Source organism: Lissotriton helveticus, chromosome 5_1, assembly GCF_964261635.1.
Source record: "Lissotriton helveticus chromosome 5_1, aLisHel1.1, whole genome shotgun sequence".
NCBI lineage: Eukaryota > Metazoa > Chordata > Amphibia > Caudata > Salamandridae > Lissotriton > Lissotriton helveticus.
This window is the reverse complement of record NC_136065.1, coordinates 1,626,803,763-1,626,825,334: the sequence shown is the minus strand read 5'-3', so window position 1 is coordinate 1,626,825,334 and position 21,572 is coordinate 1,626,803,763. Positions and strand designations below refer to the sequence as shown.

The following is a 21,572-nucleotide window of genomic DNA, read 5'->3' as shown; positions in this document are numbered from 1 at the left end:
GCCACACAGAGCCTCGGCTCTTGTGGAAAGAGCCCTCAGATATTCTCGAGGCTGCTTCTTAGCCAATGCGCAGTTGGTCTCAATACAGAGGACTATCCATCATGAGATGGTCAACTTCTGCACTGCTTTGCCCTAGAAAACCCCAGAGACCTAATCGTCTATCCATTGTTCTTTGATGTGATCGAAGTACAAGTTGAGCACTCTCTTTGGGTCTCCCTTCCTCTTTAAAGGGAGGAGGCGATGCAAAGAAGGTCAGGAGAGTGAGGGCATGTGTGACATGAAAAGGTGTCACCACCTTAATCAAGAACACAGCTCCAGTCCTACACAAGTTTGGCCTGGGGAAAAAAGGTGGTATAATGTGGTTGGATCAAGAGGGTCTGCAGCTTAAACAGTGTGCTGATGTTATTACAACTATCATTTTTGATTTGAAGAGGCACAATGGACCACTGTACATCGATTCAAAGGGTGCACACAGGAGGTAAGTAAGGATTACATGTTATTCCCACTGTGCCATCTCAAAGGGCTTCAGCAGAAACACGTGTTGCAAAACTTTATGAAAATGCATCACAACAGATGATTTGAATGACGGCTGTCTGTTGCAAGCCAGCCTTCAACAGCCAGTCATTGAGGTAGGGGAAAACTGGTACACCAGACAATGGCAGCGACCAACACCATCAACTTTGTGAACAGCCAAGGGGCAGCAGTGAGTTCGAAAGGGAGCACATCTAACTGAAAAGGCTTGTGGTTGCACTTGAACTGGTGGTAGCCTTTGAGAGCCAGTAGGACAGGGATATGAAAACAAGTGTCATACTGGTTCAATGCCACAATCCAGAATCTGGGATCTAGAGCAGAAAGAACCTGGGCCAGTGTGAGCATCTTACATTTTTCCTTGCACAGGGAGGTACTGAGAGGGGGGAAATCTCAAATTGGACAGAGGCCTCCAATCTTTGGCACATGAAATTAGCAGGAATAATATCCAGACCCCACTTCTGAGGGCGGTATCCTGTCTATGGTTCCTTTGGCCAAAAGAGGCTGAATCTCCTGGTGTGAAACAGACAGATGGGCCACCATAAGCTGCTCTGATGTAGGTGGCAGGTGTGGTGGGGTGGGGTAAAAAAGAATGGTAGGCTATAGCCCCATTGGACATTTGGAAGAACCCACCTGTCACATGTAATATTCCGCCACAACTGGAGGATTGGCTGGCCCTGCATTCTACTGGATGGCTTTATGCACCTAAGAGGGGCACTAAAGAGGTTTTGAGGTTGCTGCCAAAAGGGCAGGGGATAAACCCCCGCCCTGCGTCTGATGGCCTGTTGCTGCATGGTAGGCCCACATCTCTGACCTTGCAAGGGCTTTGGTGCAGACAGCAGCCTTGATGCTGTGGATACGCCAAGCCCCTGGCATATCCCCAAATAGGGCAAAAGTGTTGAGGGGGGGCGGTTTGAATGGCGACTAAAGGTCCCAGCAGCGTGCCGTTGCTGGGCTCTTTTTAAAACTATCCACTTCTTGTGTTTTTTCTTGGAATTACCTGAAGACCTTTACTGGGAAAAAAAACTGATGTGGGAATGGCTTTGGGAGCCAGTCTGCCCTCTCGCTTTCGACCTGTTGTAGAACCTGCGTGTTGCTTTGCGATGTGGCTTCTCTTTGTGGTCTGTGATTGCTGTTGGATTCATCTGGGCGCAGTTGCAGGTCATGGAATTGTGCGCCGAACCTAAACATCGGAGGCACGCCTCGCGGGGATCTGTGACGGGCATCTGTTTGGGACAGTCCCTATAACTTTTAATCCCTGTAGTCTCGTGTAGGGAAATGCCCCTTAGCCTACTGTATGAATTTTGAGAAAATAAGAACAGTCACACAGTGCCACCTAGTGGTGCTTAGGAGCAGCACTATTTGAGTGTTCTAGACCTAGTGTGGCACTTGAGGACATTTACAAGGTGAGGAATCTGTGGTTAGAAGTATCCATCAGAAATGTAGCGCAAAGGGCAGTGAACGCATTTAAAAATCAGGGCTCGAAACACATTGCAACGCTACCACCTTTTCCACAATCTTAGGCCAAAATTAGAAACCAACCTTAAAGGAAGAGACTATGGAACATCTTGGATAGGTAAGTTCATGTGATTCCCAAAGGAGAAATCACTTTCTTGGATTGCACACTTCTGGTCAAGCTCTGCCTTCCAACAGAGCTCATGGCATCCTTGATGCAACAAAGAAGCCCAAGTTTGACCTTCTATATGCCATGCAATAAAGTGGAGGACCGCCATCACTCCATTCCAACTGATAACATCGAGGTATCCTTCGTCCTTCGGCTCTCGCGGAGATGCTGGAGTGGCTCTAACTAACAAACAGGCCTGCTTGGAACATGGCATTGTGAACAGTATTGCACTGAACGAGAGAGTGTTCAGCAACACTGTCTCACCTGAAAGCTGCACAAAGTTCTAGCTCTTTGAATCTGGGCATGAATGTAACAAAGGAACTCGTATTTGCTCAAATGACACAAACAAGGGCTACAAAATCCCGAATGCATTTGGTTGTTGAATTACGGCCCAAGAAATAATGTCACTTTTAGCACAAAGTCATCTGGAAACCTTATCTTTCTAGGAAGTACAAAAAGTAGCAAAATCCAGCAATTTCTCAGTGAACATCCAAGCCCAGTCCCTGATGCTAGGACTTCGTAATCCATTTTTAGAAACAAATTCACATCTAAATAAGGAAGGGCTGCTTTGAAAATTATTATAATGCTCAATATAAATTTTGAAGGGGGCCTGGCCAGCTGTTGGGAAGGGCGAGATAGGCTTTTCTTAGCCGTTACAAGTACACTTAGAAGTTTGAAAGACAGATACCCAACTCTGTGCTTTTAAATTGCAATAAAACATAAGTAATAAACATATGTCAACTTCGGTTATTTGCCTTGCTTATCCCCATGAGTTACTGAAATTTGCTACACAGATTAACAAACAAAAAAAACACGAGTTAGCTCCCGGTCCTTTGACTTTGACCATACTTATTTCGTCATGGTTTTTGTAAAACATTATTGCTGTGGGAGCTGCCGGGCATTCAACTACATAAAATACTGGCTAAAAGCAAACGTTTTTGGTTTGAAAAAGAACACATTGCCATTGTGGCCCATGGCACTGAAGGGAACTACCGTATGTGTGGATATGTTTTGAAATATTAAATCCTGTGAAGATACCCAATGGCTGAAGAGGGCTGACCCACATAAATGTGAATGACAACCACAGACTAATTGAAGAAGAGGGTTGGCTGAAAGTCCCTATAAACAATTCTATATATATTAGTATTTTTCATAGTACTGCACAGGTACATAATAAGGCATCCTAATCAATATATCGTTTCCATCATGTCTACACAGGGTTTGGCGTTGCTCGCTGTCAACTACATGATGTCAGGATACTCGCATTTATACTATGAGTCGCATTCTTATTACCACTCGCAGCGTTCTGACCCACCAGTATGACGCGTCTAATCATACTGTACAGTATCCAGATCTATTATATAAATGTATTGGGGTACAAACACTGAAAAAAACAATAAGGTAACCAACATTTTAAACAGTGGGTTCCAGTGGGCCATCATCCAGCGCCTCTAACCAGGAAAGCAGTTGGGGAACAGCAGTCAGAGTGCCCACACAGGCAAGGCCCATTCGTATAATGTAGGGGCCACACATACTCATTGCTTCCAACAACAGCCCGCCCAAGGCTAGGGTCCCCGTGGCCACTAATGTCTGAAAATATATATCTATGAAAATATATATCTATATATATATATACACACACAAACACATATTAAAATAAAACAAAGGTTACATGGGCGTTCTAGCTAGGAAATCAACATTTAACAAAATAAGAATTTTAATGAAAAAGCCAAAGTTTACAGGGACATTATAGTTTGGCTCAGATTTCACTTTTACTAACCCACAGAAATGCAGCAGTTATAGTTATTTGAGCTAACTATAACTTACGTCCCCACAATGCACTGCTTATGACCTCATATATTACATCACTCATGACATGTTCAGAGACATCACTGATGACATCTCAAATCACATCATTGATGACATCATATAGTGAATGAAAGTGTTTTCTAAAAGTTTGTTTTAAACATTCTAAGGTACCACAAATGGTTGGTCACGCGCTTGGTCGAGGTCTACGCGGAGGCCCTGGAGGCGGGCATCCTCCCCCCGACGTTTCGCGAGGCTGTAATCATTTTATTGCCTAAGCCCGGGAGGGACTCTATGCAATGTGGATCATACAGACCACTGTCACTGTTAAATCTGGATTACAAGATCTTAGCCAAAGTCATCGCCATTAGGCTGTCACTATTGATGGAATGTATCATCTCCCCGGAGCAATCTGGTTGTGTTCCACATAGGTCTACTTCCCTTAATCTCCGTGTTCACGGTGTTGACCCTTCTACGCCAGCCGCAGCGATCCTTTTGGACGCAGAAAAGGCCTTCGACTCCCTCGAATGGCCATTTTTTCTGTCAGACTAATTTGCATATTGCCAGGTTCTGAGCTGGGATGGGGCAGTGAGCTAAATAACGGTGATGGATCAAGCCCTGATCTTTGGACTGGGTAAGAGTGGTCTGCTTAATTCAGACACTCTGTTCATCACCACCCCATTTTCTGAATCATTTTTTCTGTCAGTCATGCGCCGAATGGGAATGCTGGAATGTTTCATAGCCACGGTCACTCTGCTATACACCAAGCCCACAGCCCGGTTGCGTCTCAATGGTAAGTTATCTGAACCTTTCCCCCTATCAAGAGGCACTAGGCAGGGCTGCCCCCTCTCTCCCCTCTTATTTATTTTGGCCATGGATCCCTTGGCCCGGCAGTTTCAAGAGAACCACCTTTAACGTGGGTTGCAGTTTCGCACCGGTCCTCTGTTGATGTCCATGTACGTAGATGACATGGTTTTATATGTTGGACAGCCTCAGGATAATTTGGCATCATTGATTCGGGAAATTATACGATTCGGCATTTTTTCCGGGCTCCATATCAACTGGCACAAATCAGTCATTTTCCCGATTACGGCCTGTACTGCACCTTGGTCATTTGAATTTCCGCTGGAATGGTGTGATGATTCCGTTAAGTACCTGGGTATGCACATCCATTTGGACACTGCATCATTGATTCGTCTCAACTATGGCTCCGCTATAGACAGATTGGAATCACAGATCACCCGATGGCTTCGTTTCCCATTGTCAATGGCGGGTAGAATCGCAATTATTAAAATGGTAGTGTTGCCCCGCTTCTTGTACTTTTTCAACAATATTACCGTTCCTTTAACCAAGCATTCTTCACGCAGCTCCGCGCTCTACTGCTTCGCCTGGTCTGGGGAGATAGGACACCCGGGTCGGCTGGAGGGTATTGACGCTGCCGCCAGACAGAGGGGGGTTAGGTGTGCCTGACTTTTATTTGTACTATTTGGTTGCGCAATGCGCCTACGCTTATGCTTGGTTCCATCCAGATGTACGCATACCATATTTACGTCCAGAGGCAGATCTGGTCCTCCCGAGACGGCTCCTTACGGTGCTCCCCACTGGTTTTCCTCGGGATCCCCGTGACATCCAGACTGTCTCCACTACATGCTGGGCCTGGATTAGGCTGCGTAAATATTTGGGGCTTGACCTGTTATATTCACCGGCTCTCCCCCTTCCCAATGCATCTCTTTTCCCCATTACGGGGGAAGCTTTGGTAGAGCGCACCTTGGTGAAATTCAACATATGCACCCTTGGGGACTTATTCCCAGATGGACATGTATTCTCCGTTTCGGAGGAGGCACGGTTTAGTGATTGTTCCTTTATGGACACATTCATTCTCACCCCGATTCGCTCTGCTCTGAGGGCGGGTTACCCCTCCTTTCCTTTGGCACTGGACGAGACACCTCCCCTCACTTTGGTGATTCAGAGCCCCACTAATGCACACCTGATCTCCAAATTGTACAAACAGTGTGGGGCTCTCATACCAATTAATGATTCTAGGCTTAGGGCTGCTTGGGAGGAGGACTTGGGTGGGTCCATCCCTGACGAGCAATGGGCATACTGCTGTAAAACCACAACAGACATCTCATTGAACAGCCGCCACAAATTGATTTAGTTCAAATTCCTTCGCAGGATGTATTTTACCCCAGCTCGCGCACACAGAATTGACAATTCCCGCCCTCACCATTGTCTGAAATGTCTTGCCCCCTTTGCTGATTTCGCACACTTGTCCTGGACTTGCCCCAAAATACACCAGTATTGGTTAGAAATCCACTCCACCCTTGGGGATATACTGTCTACGTCACTCCTTCCCACACCTGAGATAGCACTGTTGGGGTATGTTGAACGTTTCCCAAAGAAGGTTCATAAATTAGCGGCGCTTGGCTTCCTGTTAGCACTGCTGTGGGGTTCCAGGCGCGCCCCTACCCTTCGCTCCTGGTTGAACAGCTTAGCATTCTGCAATGTGAACTGCGAAGAATTCAGCACATTACTTCCCACTTCCTCCAGACCTATTGACATCTGGGACCCGTACAGGGACTATATCTCCCGGCACCAATTGACCCAAGACTCTCAGTTACAGTCCGGCATCACCCCTTCCGGTGTAGGATAGCTCCCCGTGGACTCACTGGTAATACAACAGGGTAGAGGTTGTCAATACATCCATTTTGTTTTTTGGTCTTCATGTCAGGCAGTATTTATTGTTTGCAGTTTTGTAATGTATTTTAATTTTTCATTGAGTATAGCTTATTAGGTGTTGTTGGTGTCCGCGTATTGCACAGTATTTTTGCTTTGTTAATCTTCTGTCCTCAAGATTTGTAAGTATGTTTTATGTATATGGTTTTCAGAATTTTGGTAACTGTCATTTTATGTTTTCATATTGCAGTCCATTGTATGTTTTCCTTTTCATTTATTTGCTTGGTAAATGGAAAATAAAGTTTAAAAAAAAGGTACCACAAATGGTAAATTAGATGAGCTTGTGTACTACTAAAGAGCGATACTATTTGTAACATATTATGCGAGTGGCTCTGTGAATCAGTTTGTGAGTAGGTGTATGAATGGCACTATGGGAGTATAAGCGTGTGTGTGAGTGGCAGTATGGGTGAGTGAGTGGCCGTACTGGTGGGTGTGTCAGGGGTTGTATGGGTGAGGGAGTGGGTGGGTGCGAGTGGCTGTATGTGCGACGGACTGTGGCTGTATGGGTGAAAAACTGGGTGTGTAAGTGCCTGCATGGGCGTTTGAGTGGCTTTTTGGTTAAGTGAGTTGGTGCGTTAGTGGCTGTATTGGAGACTGAGTGGCTGTATGGGTGTGTGATGGGATGTGTTAGTGGTTATGGATGTGTGAATTGGTATTTAAGTGGTTGTGTGGATATGTGAGTGGGTGTATGGGTGAGTGAGTGGCTTGATTCAGAGGCTGTGTGGGTGAGTAAGTGGCTGTATAGGAGTAAACATGAGTGTGTGAGTAGCTATATAGGTGAGTGTGTGGCTGTGTGAGTGCCTGTTTGGGTGAGTGGTTGTGTGAACAGTTGTATGAGTGAGTGGCTGTGAGTGAGTGGGTGTGTGAGTGGCTCAATGGATCTGTTAGTGGGTGTGTGAGTTCTTGTATGGGTCAAGGAATGGGTATGTGAGCAGTTATGTCAGTAGGTGAGCAGGTGCATGAGAGGTTGTATTAGTGTGTGAGTGGTTCTGAGAATGATGTCATCAGTGATGTAATTTCAGATGTCATGAGTGATGTAAAATGTGAGGTCATAAGCAGTGCATTGCAGGGATGCAAGCTATAGTTAGCTCACAAGATCCTCCCCATTTATTTGTATATCCCATACATTTGCAGCCACTTCCCACAGACCTGTGCAGACATCTCCTGAAATTATACACATTTCTTACTACTTTCATGAACTAATCCATATTTCACTTCCATTCTTGTAGATCTGTTGGCACCTACCCTCCCTATCATCTTGCCACCCCCCTCCTCGATATTTAGAGGATGCTTCCTCACTCTACATGCCAATAGTACAACTTTGGAGTAGTGCTGTTTTACACCTTCACTAAGTATAACATTACTTTATTACAATATTCCTCTTGCCAGCTGATATGAAGAAGCTTATTTGCACTCATTTTCGTAAGCGCAATGCATCCCGCTCCCTTCTAAATAGTTTTTTAGTAACTGTTGAAATCACTCAGTTGTTTTTTCATGCTTATTTGTACTTCAAATCAAATCCATGGTTCCTTACTTTGTCATCACTTTGGAATAATTGAGATCTGTTTTCTTAAGGAAAGGTTTCACTGGGGTTTGTGGATTTAAACAGACATCCTTGGTCAACTTATTCAGGCAAATTCATTTGTCTCCTTCAATGGTATATGAAAGGTCAATTTGTTGTGAACCCCTAAGTCAAACTCTGTTTTTAAAACGTTAAGTTAACCTGTCTGCCTTTGGTCCGTAGTCAGCATGTTGTTATCATTCCTAGAGCTTGTGAAAGAGTAATTTTCACCTAAATACTGTTTTATTATAACACCAGGTGACACACGTCTAATACAAAATCCTCAATGTTTAACAGTAGATACGAAAGGTAAGCATGTAGGAGAGTTGACATTTTTCAATCTCACTGGTTTAGCCTAGTTGCATCTTGAATTTTGGAAAATCCCTACTTGATTTTGCAATACAGGCTAAACTTCAGTAGTCCATATCCTATATAAACCTCTGGAATGGACCATAAAGGAGGAGATGCCATTATATCAGGTTATCATGAGAGGTCCCGCCAAAATGCCAGAACATCCACTCTTCTGCCAAGAGAGGAGAAGAGATGAGCCAAGGTGATAGTGTGTTTTTCTTCTAAAGGCACACTCATTGGATGAAGCCTGATAACACAGCTGATCCGCTGTGAACAGGTATGCAAAGCACAGGACTCAAAGAAACTCCAGAGGCAGGTAAGCTACTCCATGTTCTCATAGTGTAACACATAGAAGTGGAGTTAGAGTGATAGGATGATAGGAACATTCTAAAACAATAGAACTGTTAATTTTATTCTTGCTGTTAGCAACATAAACAAGTGCTGTTTTTGTTATATTCTGCGTGATCATTTATAAACTAAGCAACAAAATAATACAGATGAAATAAACACTATAAAATATAAAGTGTCTTTCACAGTGCTAGGCTTGCATGTGCTATTCGAAGAATGAAACTGGGTTTGAATTACCACTATGTCTCTGAATACTCTATGGGAATGTTAGTAACCCATAAAGCACAAATATCACCCTCAGAGGAATATGCAGTGTGTTGTGTGGAGCTGCAGTTAAACTGGACTTCCTTACTCAGTGATGGTGCACTAAACTAAGTCCTTGAACCAGTGGGTTGGAAACTCAAACCCTGCAGACCAGGGATCTAGAAACCAAGATTTGCAAACAAATTACTTCCTGTGAGTGAATTGTGGAATTATACTAATTTGGGTTGGGAGACCTATGCTGCTCCTCCAGCAGAGTCGGCAGCGTGTTAGCCACTCCATGTTATACTGGCAACGTGGAGTTCCAATTAAACTCTACCAACTGCCACGTGGCAGAGTTTTCGCTCGCTAGCGGCTCGCCAATGGTAAGTTACTTACCATTGGCGAGCAAGACTTGGCGTCCCCAAGCATGAATTTGAGTCGCTAAAAGGGTACACGGCAACATTTCTCCACTGCGGACGTTCACGGTCAGAAATCACCCACACAAGAAGAAAATTTACTTGAGAAGTTGCGCATTCTGGCACATCGTGCGTTGCCATTCACACTGAGTTTTCAGTTTGGAACGAGCTCCCTGCAGCATATCGCAGTGCGAGCAGCGCAACGTGCCTATTTTTTGCCCGTTCGCGGAATTCCGTGAGTTCCACCCAGGCCTAATCCTTATTTAAGCAAGAATTTCACACTATTAAAGCACTTGGTTTCAAGTCAAAATTAACACAAATCTATCTCACAAAGTTTTAAAGTGAAGCCTCTATTCAAAAAAGAGGTTTCAAAAATGCAAGTTTATTCCTCATGGCTATTAAAAAAGACTGAAGACTTATAAAAAATAACTTTATTTGAAGATTTCTGAAATAAGTTAGCTTGCCTATTTGGAAAACATGTGAACAATCAGTCCATACTTTGAGACAATTTATACTTATGAACGAATTATCATGAGAAGCTACTGGAATCTATTACAGGTACTAGCATTAAGTTTGAAGGAAGACTAACTGTTGGAGATGCCAAGTTTCTATGGCTGATGCTAGTCACATGATTGACTAGTGGCAGGTGGCATACACTCTACTCCGACACCCACAGACCACGCACGCAACCTAGGGGTCATCCTCGACTCCACCCTTACCATGACTAAGCAGGTCAACGCCGTCTCCTCCTCCTGCTTCAACATCCTCCGAATGCTACGTAGGATCTTCAAGTGGATCCCCACTGAAACAAGAAGAACAGTCACCCAGGTCCTCGTCACCAGCAGGCTGGACTACAGTAACGCCCTCTACGCAGGAGCATCGACCAAGCTCCTGGGACGGCTGCAACGCATCCAGAACACCTCGGCACGTCTGATCCTCGACGTCCCCCGCCGCAGTCACATCACTCCCCACCTGAGAGACCTACACTGGCTCCTCTTCAACAAGAGGATAACCTTCAAGCTCCTCATCCACGCACACAAAGCCCTCCACGACACCGGCCCAGCGTACTCAACAGACGACTCAGCTTCTACACCCCCACCAGCAAACTCTGCTCTGCCGACCTCGCCCTCCCCGCTGTCCCCCGCATCTGAAGAACGACAGCCGGAGGCAGATCCTTCTCCCACCTCGCCGCCAAGACCTTGAACACCCTCCCCATCAACCTACGGCAGACCCAAGACCTACTGGCCTTCAGCAGCGGCCCCCGCGCCTTGAGACCCTCACGGGTATGTAGTGCGCTCTACAAATGTCCTGATTGATTGATTGATTAGGAAAAATGTCTTAGAATGCCTTTCAATGACTTGAACCATAAGGTCGAATTGACTACAAAAAAGGTTTTTTTTTTTTGTTTTTTTTTTTAAAGATCCGCACTTGCATTCTAGAATTAACCTTAGAAACAAGGTATTAAAACTATTATTGTAACTACGTTGTTCCTGTTTAGCAGGTGGAAATTCCCATCAAATGTGCCAGTAGACAGCTGGACAAGAAGGCGTCATCATTAGTGCTCCTAGAAAGAAATACCTTTACATAACAGAAAAGGAAGAGATGTATATTAATATCTGGATTCTCACAATTGACATCTACACATTATAAGCATGTCCTCTCTTTTCAATCTGATGGGATAAAATGTTATGCTAACTGGTTCTTTTTCAAATATTAAATATTAATGAGAATCTAGTCTTTCAACCATTTTACATTAAGAAGTATTTGATGTTTTTGTTTTACTGGTAATAGGTAGAAAAGATTCACATTAAAACATACATACTTTGTGACTGATGTACTGCCTGATTCTACTTCTCAATGCCTTAATGTTCATTTTGACAATATGGATCACTAAGCTGTATTGCAAATATATATTTTATTTGGCTATATTTCAAATCAAAGGAAAAAGACTGTACACAACATCGAGTCTCAAAAGGAGTCTGCACAGTAGCCCCATCACTATGCACAACTAGTTGTCCTTGAAGTCAATGGCATAGCGTCTGTCACACACCTGAAGGGATGACAATGGGTTCTTGTGTGACCACTTTGAAAGCTTATGACATGGAGGTTTAAGATTATAGGCAGACCCCAAGTCCTCTTGGAAACTGCAAAAATCACAAGCTTCATCTTCCAGGAGTACAACAATCTTTGTTCTTTCAAAGTCCAAAAACTCCTGAACAGTCACTAGAGGCTCCAACAAGATCAGGTGCAAGAGAGGATGTGAGAAAATGTGGTAGTAAGACTAAAAAAGCTTGCAAAAGTGGAATGCTGGGTCTGTGGGTTTTTGGTAACTGCCTTCCATTCAGAAAGTTGATCAGAAATCCTTCCACTATCAGGTGCTCCACAATCTGCAGTTTTGATTACTTTGTTCAGTGAAGGGCCACACAGGAGTATTTCTTGGAAGAGTTCTTCCATTTCATCCGGTCCCCTGTGGTAGATATATTCTGACTAGGACAATGGTTTAGGTCTTGAAACAACTAGGGGGATTTAGCGATGTCCTTAATCTCCCCCCAAACAGACTATTACATATCAGTTGTTACCAAGGCGGCTGCTCTGAAGTGTGGAGCGCAGTCTAGTATGGCTTTCGCAACTGACGGGTCTCATCAAAGCATCCTGCGAACCATCATCTTACGATGGTTTTTAGAAATCAGCTGCAAAAGCCAGTAGAGAGACAGTTACTGGCAGTGTCCGGCAGCTATCTGAACAAGATATGAATGCGGACGTGTAAACAGGACCAATATAAGTCTATTGCTATTGCTGATGATGTGCGCAGAAAGAAGGGAGGCATGTTGAGCCGGTAAATTGCTTTATTACGTAGGCATGCAAGGGTTCTTTGCCCCGCGGTCCTCTGAACTTCATAGTTAACATCAGCAGACACATTGTTACAGACCGTATCAGTAGGTTCTTTGATCAAAATATGAATGCTGTCTTTGAAATAGGATCATTGTACATCTATCGTCTACGGTTACCGTTTTGCCTAATTAGATGGGAGGCATGTTATTAATGTTGCAAGTTGTACACTGCAAATTGCATTGGCACACCACTTATTTCCCGCTACTGGAATGAGGATTTATTTATATTGGGCTTATCAATATATTAAAGGTTTACACATATTCCACTGTCATCTTTATTATTGTATAATTGTTGCAGCATACAGAGAAGTGATGGCATTTTATTCAAGATGCAGGTTGTATATGGACTTGAAAGCAATTTTGAATGTTTTCTTTGGTTGCTCCAGTCTGGGGCCACAAGGCTGAGACTTGGGCAGCACATAACAGGTGTAGACTGGTGCGAGTGGATCGCCTCTTGTCTTGAGTGCACAATATCTGAGGCAGATATATATATTCTCCAATACACATACATTTCTGTGTACGAAGAGCCTATGAACTATAATGTGCTTACTAATAAACGCTCATTGCCCCATCATTAGAAGTATAAAACTTGCTTTGAGACTATGCAGTGTTGGACGGCACTGATTAGTGATGACTTTAATGTAGGCATCCTTGGTAGAAGCTATAAGCTATAAGCTATAAATGCAATTTGTACGGAACATACATCAATGGCACAGGTTCATACTGTTTTATGCTGATTTGAATTTGCGGTGACTTACCATTTATGATGTGACATTCATTGTGAATCAGATGGCAAGATCTTCTACAAGTGTTTGAATCACTTTGGAGATATGTTTCGTACTATCACTTTCATCAAGAGTAAGAGTTATTTGATCATTCTTTATTGAATATATCATAAGGGGATTCTCTGTTCCTTCCCCGTGTCGGTATTAGACAGATGGTTATTGTTCTAATCTAATGAAACCCAGAGTATGAGAGCATTGGGTTGAAACGTCAACATTTTTTAGGGGTTGAATCAGTGCATTATCTGTAATAAGGAGCAGCAATATATTATTGAACTCTGTTCATCATAGAATTCTGTAACAACTTTGAATGTATATGTGTATAAATTGTTTGTTTCACGTTATCACCAATTTTGCGCACTGCGCTGTCTGCAGTAACTGTACACGTGTTTACTACCAATGGCATAACATGAATATATTTCTCTCGTTAGAGAAAGGTTCTTTGTTTTAGTCTCTAATTACATCTTTAAAAACAATTGATTCATTCACACAATTGAATACACAGAGCATACCTGTGCAAATGAAGCCCACTGAACTGTTGTGCATCTCCTTAAAGGAAGAAGCCTGAGTATTGGAAAAAGCTTTGATGCAAGATCGCTTAGAAATTATTGTCAAAGATTTCACAGTAACGGCTACTGATTTACATTTAACAAGCATAAAACAAGCAATATCTGCAAAAAAAATCATAAAATGTGTGGTGAAGAACGTTTGTTTGAGCCTCTTGCAAGAAGTAGAAATAACAGAACAGTGACCAGCCTCAAATGCCCTCACTCATTTGGATGCCTACGGCTGCCATGTCCATAAGTCCAAAGGCAGAGAAAACAGCTAAATAGGACGTTTTCCTTTGTCCGCCATGACCTGAAACCATTTCCTGAAGACAAGAACACATCATGGTGTGCGAGGTAAACATGAAGAGGTTCTAATAAATGTTCTTGTCAACACAATCAAGGAACTCTAGCTTACAGCGGAATAGGATGGGGGGAGGAGGGAAAACAAGGGGTTCCCCTCTTAGACTCTCATCCACATTGTGAGAAACAGAAGGCAAGGAAACTGTTTTACTTGGCAGTTTTCTGAACAAGGGAACATTCTTTCCCTATCCCGACCCTGCCAGAGGAGAAAGAAAGAAAAGGGCTGGGATAAGGGCAGTGGGACTGGTAGAGAAAGGCCTAGAGTAGCTGCGTCCACGGGAGTGACATCAATATTAGGACCAATCGTAAAGATGTTAAATAAATAATTTGCACAAACAGATACTTAAAAACTGTTGTGAGTTCTAAAGACTTGACCATAACTGAAATGCCATTCAAACTTCAGGATGCTTCTTTTTTGACTGAGGTAGAAAGATGAATGTCGGGATCACATGGACCACAGAGCACGAGGTTATAGTGCTAGCATGGGTATTTGTCTGAAAAGCAGAACATCAAAAGAAATGCGGACATGTGTGATGCAGGGGGCTCAAACAGGGTGACAAGGGCTTGAGGGCGCACATGTACCTTACATTCTATTTAAGTAGTGGACTCTTTGCTTGGTAAGAGATATTCTGATACTTCAGTTTGTTTCCAGGACACCCCAAGCGTTTCTTGAAAAGGGGTGTGAACAGCGACTTAAAAATTGACTGCACTACCTTGTGATCTCTTCATGCCTTTATGGCACAGCATGCGCTGTGCATCACCTATTCCAAACTGGCATAAACCTGACCAGCATCCACTTAATCAAACTATAAATGAGCAAGAATAAGTAGCTTTCTCTGAAATCAAATTAAAAGTGCATTCTGGTCCACATGTGTGGCACTGAGCAATGGCAACATGGAGATCAGAGGGGTATGGCCCATCTATTCATGACTCCAGGTATGGTTTACGCAATAACAATATTTGCAGGCACACACATGAAGGCACACCCTAAAAGACACAACTGGATAAAAGATGAGGACCACAGGTCCATCAAACCATGCACACGGATGAGTAACCTGGCCATGAGCAGCTTCAGGCTTCCTCGTTTACAGCAGAAGGACAGAAGGGTGTGTAATCACAGCTCACCTGGCACAACTCCATTGGTTGCTATGGCACTCATGGAAATGGCAGTCAGCAGTGTCTGAAAGAAAAAAAAGAAGGACAGCATGAATATGAATCAAAAGCAGATGCCTCTGTAATGCCTGTTTTGCAAGGAAATGCTAGCGCACCGGCCTACAGTCACAGATCATTTCTAATATTTAATAACAAGCTGCACAAATGCTTTTTTAAAGTGAAGCCCACTTTTTACACTAAGGAATAATACATTAAAGATGAAAGGTTAGTAATCTCTGAGAACGTTTGTTTTTTACTTCAGTGTTTTTACTTTTTAGTCTTTCATTCTTTCCTGACACTTCCGATAGTTTGTTCCCTCTTTTGTCCCCTTTTTGTTTCACTCATTTTATTTGTTTTTCTTTTTACTTATTTTTTTTCTTTTGAGAGTAAGCCCCATATTGTTTTTCTTTTTTCCCCCCTTATTTTCTTTTTCACCCCACCTCCCTTTTGTTTTCTTTGGTATTTTTCCTTTTGTTCTTATGGGTGAAATACATCTACCACTTTTTTTGTAATCTTACTTTTAACTGTTTCGTTTATTGATACTTTCTTACCGTATCTTCTCCTCAATTTTTGTTTTTTAAGCCATTAAAAAAATATTTTGTATATTGTTTTCGAGAAGTAAACTTTAAAAGTAATGGAATGAGAAGTAAAAAATGTCAAAGGAGAAGTAACATACTCGCCCCTTTGTGAAACAGTGTCATCAAATTGATATATATATATTAAACTGTCCATGGTTTTATTTTGTATTGTATTTATATCACACTTACACAACAGCAACAAATGAGGACAATGCTGAAAGCCTGAAGCACACCAGCTGTTCCGACGACCCAAGTCAACCTCAAGAAAAGAATCACTCCAAAAATATTCTGCAAGCAAGGGAGGTAGACGCCCATGAAGGTTCCCATCCTTGGAGACTGCCAGAAAACAAAGATCAAAGTCAGTCTGGGAAACATATCTAGTAAACGTTGCACTGAAAAGGGTGTTACTAAGTATCTGACATTTTCCGCGGATTTATCAGCCGTTAAACACATTGTGTAGCAGTTTGTAGGGTTAAGCATGTTATGAATTTGTGAAAGATAGGATTATGTTGCCTAACTACTCAACTGAACTTTTTCATAAAATCCACAGTTAAACTAATGTTCTTACATCCTAGATTTAATGCAGATTCAGGATTACTTCTGTTCCATCAGAAGTCTCTATGAACCCATAACTCTTGACTTCAAATATTGATAGCATCTTCCTAAACCATAATACCTCTATGAAATGCCCACAATGTCATAGCTCGGATAATTCCCTCTTAACTAGACAAAACATTTTACACAGTGCAGCAATCACACAATTCATGTCACTGCCATTAGAGTGTTCAGTTTCAAATATTGACACAACCTATGCTTAAAGGCCGAAGCTGCTGTCAAACAATCTTTCTGTCATACACATTCCAGTAAGTTGCTCAACCTGGCAGCTATTCTACTGTTAGCCATGCATTTCCTTTTCCTCCTCAGCTGTGACACCTAGCTTCCAGTTCCCAGGAATTGCAACAATACACTTGCCCTCTATTATTGCCTATTGTAAACATATAGCTAGAAAACAATGATATCATGTTGGCTGTAAGTCTACCAGTGGCCCTAGTGTGAAAAAATTAAAGCCATTCCATCCTGGCATTATTATTCATAATTAGCGATAACAAACTACCACACAATATCTAATTTAAAATAGCATAATATTAAGATGAGAGGAGAATTAAGAGCCGACAAAAAAAGATTAACTTGATAGTAATTTACTGCCTGTATGGCCGAGGGCTAACTCCGTCACAAACCTGTTGGATATATAGTCCTCCTTATTACAAGTGCCATAGGCCATAATTCCCTTGTAATAAGACGCGCGTGATATACATCAAGTCTGTGACAGAGCTACCCATTGGTCAAACTCTAAATCAGGCACGATGAGCCTTCAGGCTCTCTCCCATGACACATAGGTTTCTCTGCATCAACACTAGCGGGAACAGAAATACCTCCTTGGTATGTTTAGTGGAACCATAAACATGTGTAGACAGTACCTCTGCATTACCATGACCTATACACACACATTCGGAGCAGCAACAACTGCATTGGACAGAAACTCACACACTGTTGCACTTGGCTGGTTTACAGCTTGCTGCAGAGCACTATTAGGCGGACGAATTCCATCGTTGGATCAGGGGCCGTTCACCTGGTGCGCACCAGCACGCACCTTATCGCTTTGCTACATCACACAATAAAACTACACAGCGTTTTGTTTCCGGCTGTCAGTGTGGTCGGAAGGTGCCGACAATAAAAGAAAGCCAAAAAACAGACCGAGTAACAACGTCACAATAAAGGTAGTTTTACCCGACAGCAGGGTCTTAGCTTTCTCTCCAGTGCCAACCTGGGGGTAGATTCCAGAGCAAAGAGAACCGAAAGAGAGGGCCTCCTGACCAAATCAAGCATTACTTTGGCAGGAAACATCCAGTGTACTGATTGCAAAATGTACAGGAGAGATGCCACAGTGCCACCTTACAAATATTGGCCAAGACAAAACTGCTGGAGAAAGCCAATAAAGCGGTATTAGCTGCATGCAGGGTGCTTGGACCCTGCATGCAGGGTCTGTCCCGTGCAGGCGATGTCACCTGGGGACGTATGCAGCAATCAATCTAGCAATTGTGGCACAGACACTAGCTCATGCACCATCACTGCTTCCTAAAGTGACCAGAGTTAATCTATTGCAGGCAGAGTCTCGGTTTTATGAGGGTAAAAGCACAGCATGCCAGATATCAAATTTCAGCAGTATTTCCAAAAGGGAGGAAAAGTGCAGGCAAACACAAACTAAAGCGGAAAATGCCTTTGTTCAGGGTAAATTCAGTCTGCACCTTGGATAAAAGAAGACTTTGCACCAGTGGAACTAAGAGTACCGTTAGTTCAAAGGCACATGAGACTCAAAGCTGGCTAAATGATATGGTAGATGTTACAGCAAGAGAGCAGATTTGTTTTGAAGGAGGCCAAGAAAACTCCATGTTTCTCCCATTTAACCTGCATGTCTTTCCACAAGCAAATAAAGTCTTATTTTCATCCATCCATATTTCCGAATTTCCACATCAAGTCAGCACCATCTGCTATACCTCTTGGACATTTAGAAGCTGAATCATTTGTACCTGGCATTCTCGGAGATCACAAAGGCAGCTTTTGCCATTAAAGACTGAATTAAGCATTAAGAGTGTGTGGTTGGTTAAGACGCCTCATTAGGTTGTCTGCCCTCTAGTTGTTGAGCTATGGTATGTGGGAGAGCAGCCATAACATGCCCTCGATGATGTCGGGGAGTACCTCCTACTTTTCATATCCAGAAGTATGGTGTGGCACTGTCTATGTGCACCATCACTAACCTGGAACCGGTCACTTGAAGAAAGGGCTTAAGAGCCAAAAAGACCTTATTGAGTTATCTGGAAATCCTAATGTAATGTGTCTCAGAATGTACTGAAGGAGCGCTATGAAGTGAATCCTTTAGCTAATTTGAGGCCACTGCAGCAGGATAGTGCACACTACCAGAACACTGGCCATATGGGCTCAGAATAACAGATGGAGACCATTGGGCAGGGAATGGCTTAGACGGAGTGCCCAGCATCTGATCCCAAAATCTGCCGGGTGGATCTATAGAGAATGCATGAAGACCATAGCAGGGGGCACCACTATGATGCGCGGTTCACATAGTCCCAGAAGACTATGGAATACTGTGCCAACAAAGGATTCTGCAGGAAAATTGCCTGGTCATACTGATAGCTCATACTGACTGAGGAAGGGAAGGCTTCTGAGACCAGATACAAGAATTGCCCAGATGAGAGCATCAGGAAGGAAATTTGGGAAGAGCACTGAAACTCCACGCTGGAACAGAGATAGGAGGTTGTTTTATTTTTACTACTATACATATTGTAGTGTAGATCCTCCTGCTGTGCAATTGTTTACAAAACTTCAGCAGCAGACAGTTTTCCACAAAAATTATTTTGGCAGGAAAATATTCCTACTCCAAGTTTTGTTCCTGGAAGACTTGTCCATTTAAAAGTAGATTCTGGATGAGGGGGAGCTGGCTGGTCTGCGGAGTGGATGTACTCTCTGCTCATGTGGCCTCAGGAAGGGGACTCTATTTGTGTTCTGGCTGGAGGACAACTGCTGTGAGCAGGGGAAGACCTTGAGTATTGATGATGCTCAAAGTGGGGGGAAATACACTGTATGCAACTGCTGAAAAACACATACTCCGGCATTGTTAATATAAGACAAAATGCCAATGGCTTCAGAGGTGGGAGCTCAGGGTGGTTGTGAAGGTGCAGCAGATCGGAAGAGACATTGGAACTCAATAGTGGGGGCTGCTAATTCCTTCGGGAGGGTACCAGCCCTGTCACCTTCACAGGGCCTGCTTACTGGTGCCTTGTCACAGGAGAAAGAAGGGAGAACCAGCACTGGTGGAAAAGACAAGCTCCTGTGGAGTTACTGCAGAGGACAAGTGGCAGCTAATCGAAGGACTCAGATTTTGCCCCTTTTTCTGGCCTAGCTGGTGGTTCTAGATTGGATCTCTGATAGAGGCGATTTTCCACCCTTGAGCATAGAACACCATAAGCAGTTAAAACTACAGGGAATGGAAGTGCATCCACCCACTGTGTGAAAGATGCATCTGCTGGTGAGTTGCACATTTTGTTGGCACTTCAAGAATTAAAGCACATAGGGAATCCCAGAAAAGGTGGCTTCAATTAAGGCACCACTTTTGAATGTGAATGGAAGTTTAAAAAATGCCCAGAGGATGAAACAAGCCCTCACAAAGAGGTTCTCCATACTTGAGCCATCTGTGACACACACAGTGGTACCAGTGCTGCTGCGCCCTAAACCTAGATCTAGTCGCTGCTTGACATACATCCTTTGTGTTCCGTTTGGCTTCTTGGAATCCCTACTTGCTATCATACAGAATTTCTTGATGGAGAAGATTCTCATGGAGGACTCCTCGCCTGGTAGTGTGGCACGTAGTGCCTTCAAACTAAGGCTGTCTCGGGAACCACAGAGGTATGGTTATTGCAGTAAGGCACTTCACTGGAAAGAAAGTACATTCATCATTGCGTTTTATCTGAGGTTATTGATAACGGAGTATCGCCCCAAGTGTTTACGTGAAGATTAAATGGGGGTTACTGTATTGTCTATGTTACAGATGGAGTTTTCTCTTATTTATGACCTGAATTCTTCCTCAATAAAATTTTACTGAATCAAAAGTAGGCATTGCAGGTTTTTACTTGGAAAACCATTTTTGAAAGACCGTTGAAGCATTTTTTTTATTACTCAGCGTGACGTTATTTAACTAAGGTAATATATCTAGAGCAGTTCACATGCTTCTTTTAATGGCCCTCAGCTGTACAATGGAGCAATACATCTTCATTAGTCATCCAACTGAAATGATGATAAATGTGTTGGTTTCAGAAAGTTCCATCATTACTCCTGAGTACATCTGAGCAAACGGTCCAGAATGAAATGGCTTGTTAACTAACTTCTAAATAAAAAACAAGACGATAGCCGATTTGATAGAGAATTGTTCATTAACAGAGCAGGTTTTAGAAACCACAAACAGGTCTATAAATACCAAGAAAGAGATTGCATTTCTCGTCCAGGCATCAAAGAGTGGCAGCCACTGTGCCCCTAATGAGGTTACAGCTAATGCACTTAGTACAAATAGCTCATAAGAAGCGCGTGTTCCTTTCGCCTCATCACCATGCCGGTTTGTGCCACTTATAACTGCATTAGTCACGGAGCACGGTTTGAGCCCTTGCTTGTTGCGGAAACCATGGCAATTACCACTTTGCTCTTTGCGCCATCCCATGGAGGGCTGCAAGGTATAATTAAAAGGTTGCGGCTGGCAGCCAGAAGCATAGTGGGCCCATGCTCGTCACAGGCTCGGCTGCAGTAACAGACTTGGGTACAGACAATCATCCGGATATGAGGCTGTTTGTTTTAATTATCAGGTTTCTGATGAAGTCTCATTTTAATCTGAAAGTTATTAAGCGACTGGCAGGTGACTGGAGAGCGAGACTGGATGCCCAACTGAGTTTGTTAAATGAATTTCAAACTATTATTTTATTTTGATTGATTTCTGACCTCACTAGGCTTAAGTTGCCCTATAACGCCAAAACGACAAGTCAAACAGCAAGGTCTAGTTCGAGTCAGTTCTTGTGAAGTTGCACCCA

The 21,572-nt window shown here is 43.1% G+C and overlaps 1 protein-coding gene across 3 annotated transcripts in view; it reads right to left on the bottom strand.

Annotated features, from left to right (window-relative positions):
- Window positions 1–21,572, bottom strand: part of SLC12A6 (solute carrier family 12 member 6) — a 784,900-nt gene that overhangs the window by 314,064 nt on the left and 449,264 nt on the right. For all 3 annotated transcript variants that reach the window (XM_078644820.1, XM_078644821.1, XM_078644822.1), the window contains 2 exons: window positions 16,114–16,260; window positions 15,320–15,374 (listed from right to left, as the gene is read on the bottom strand). In XM_078644820.1, coding sequence (XP_078500946.1) covers window positions 15,320–15,374; window positions 16,114–16,260 — 202 coding nt within the window. The remainder of the gene's footprint in view (window positions 1–15,319; window positions 15,375–16,113; window positions 16,261–21,572) is intronic.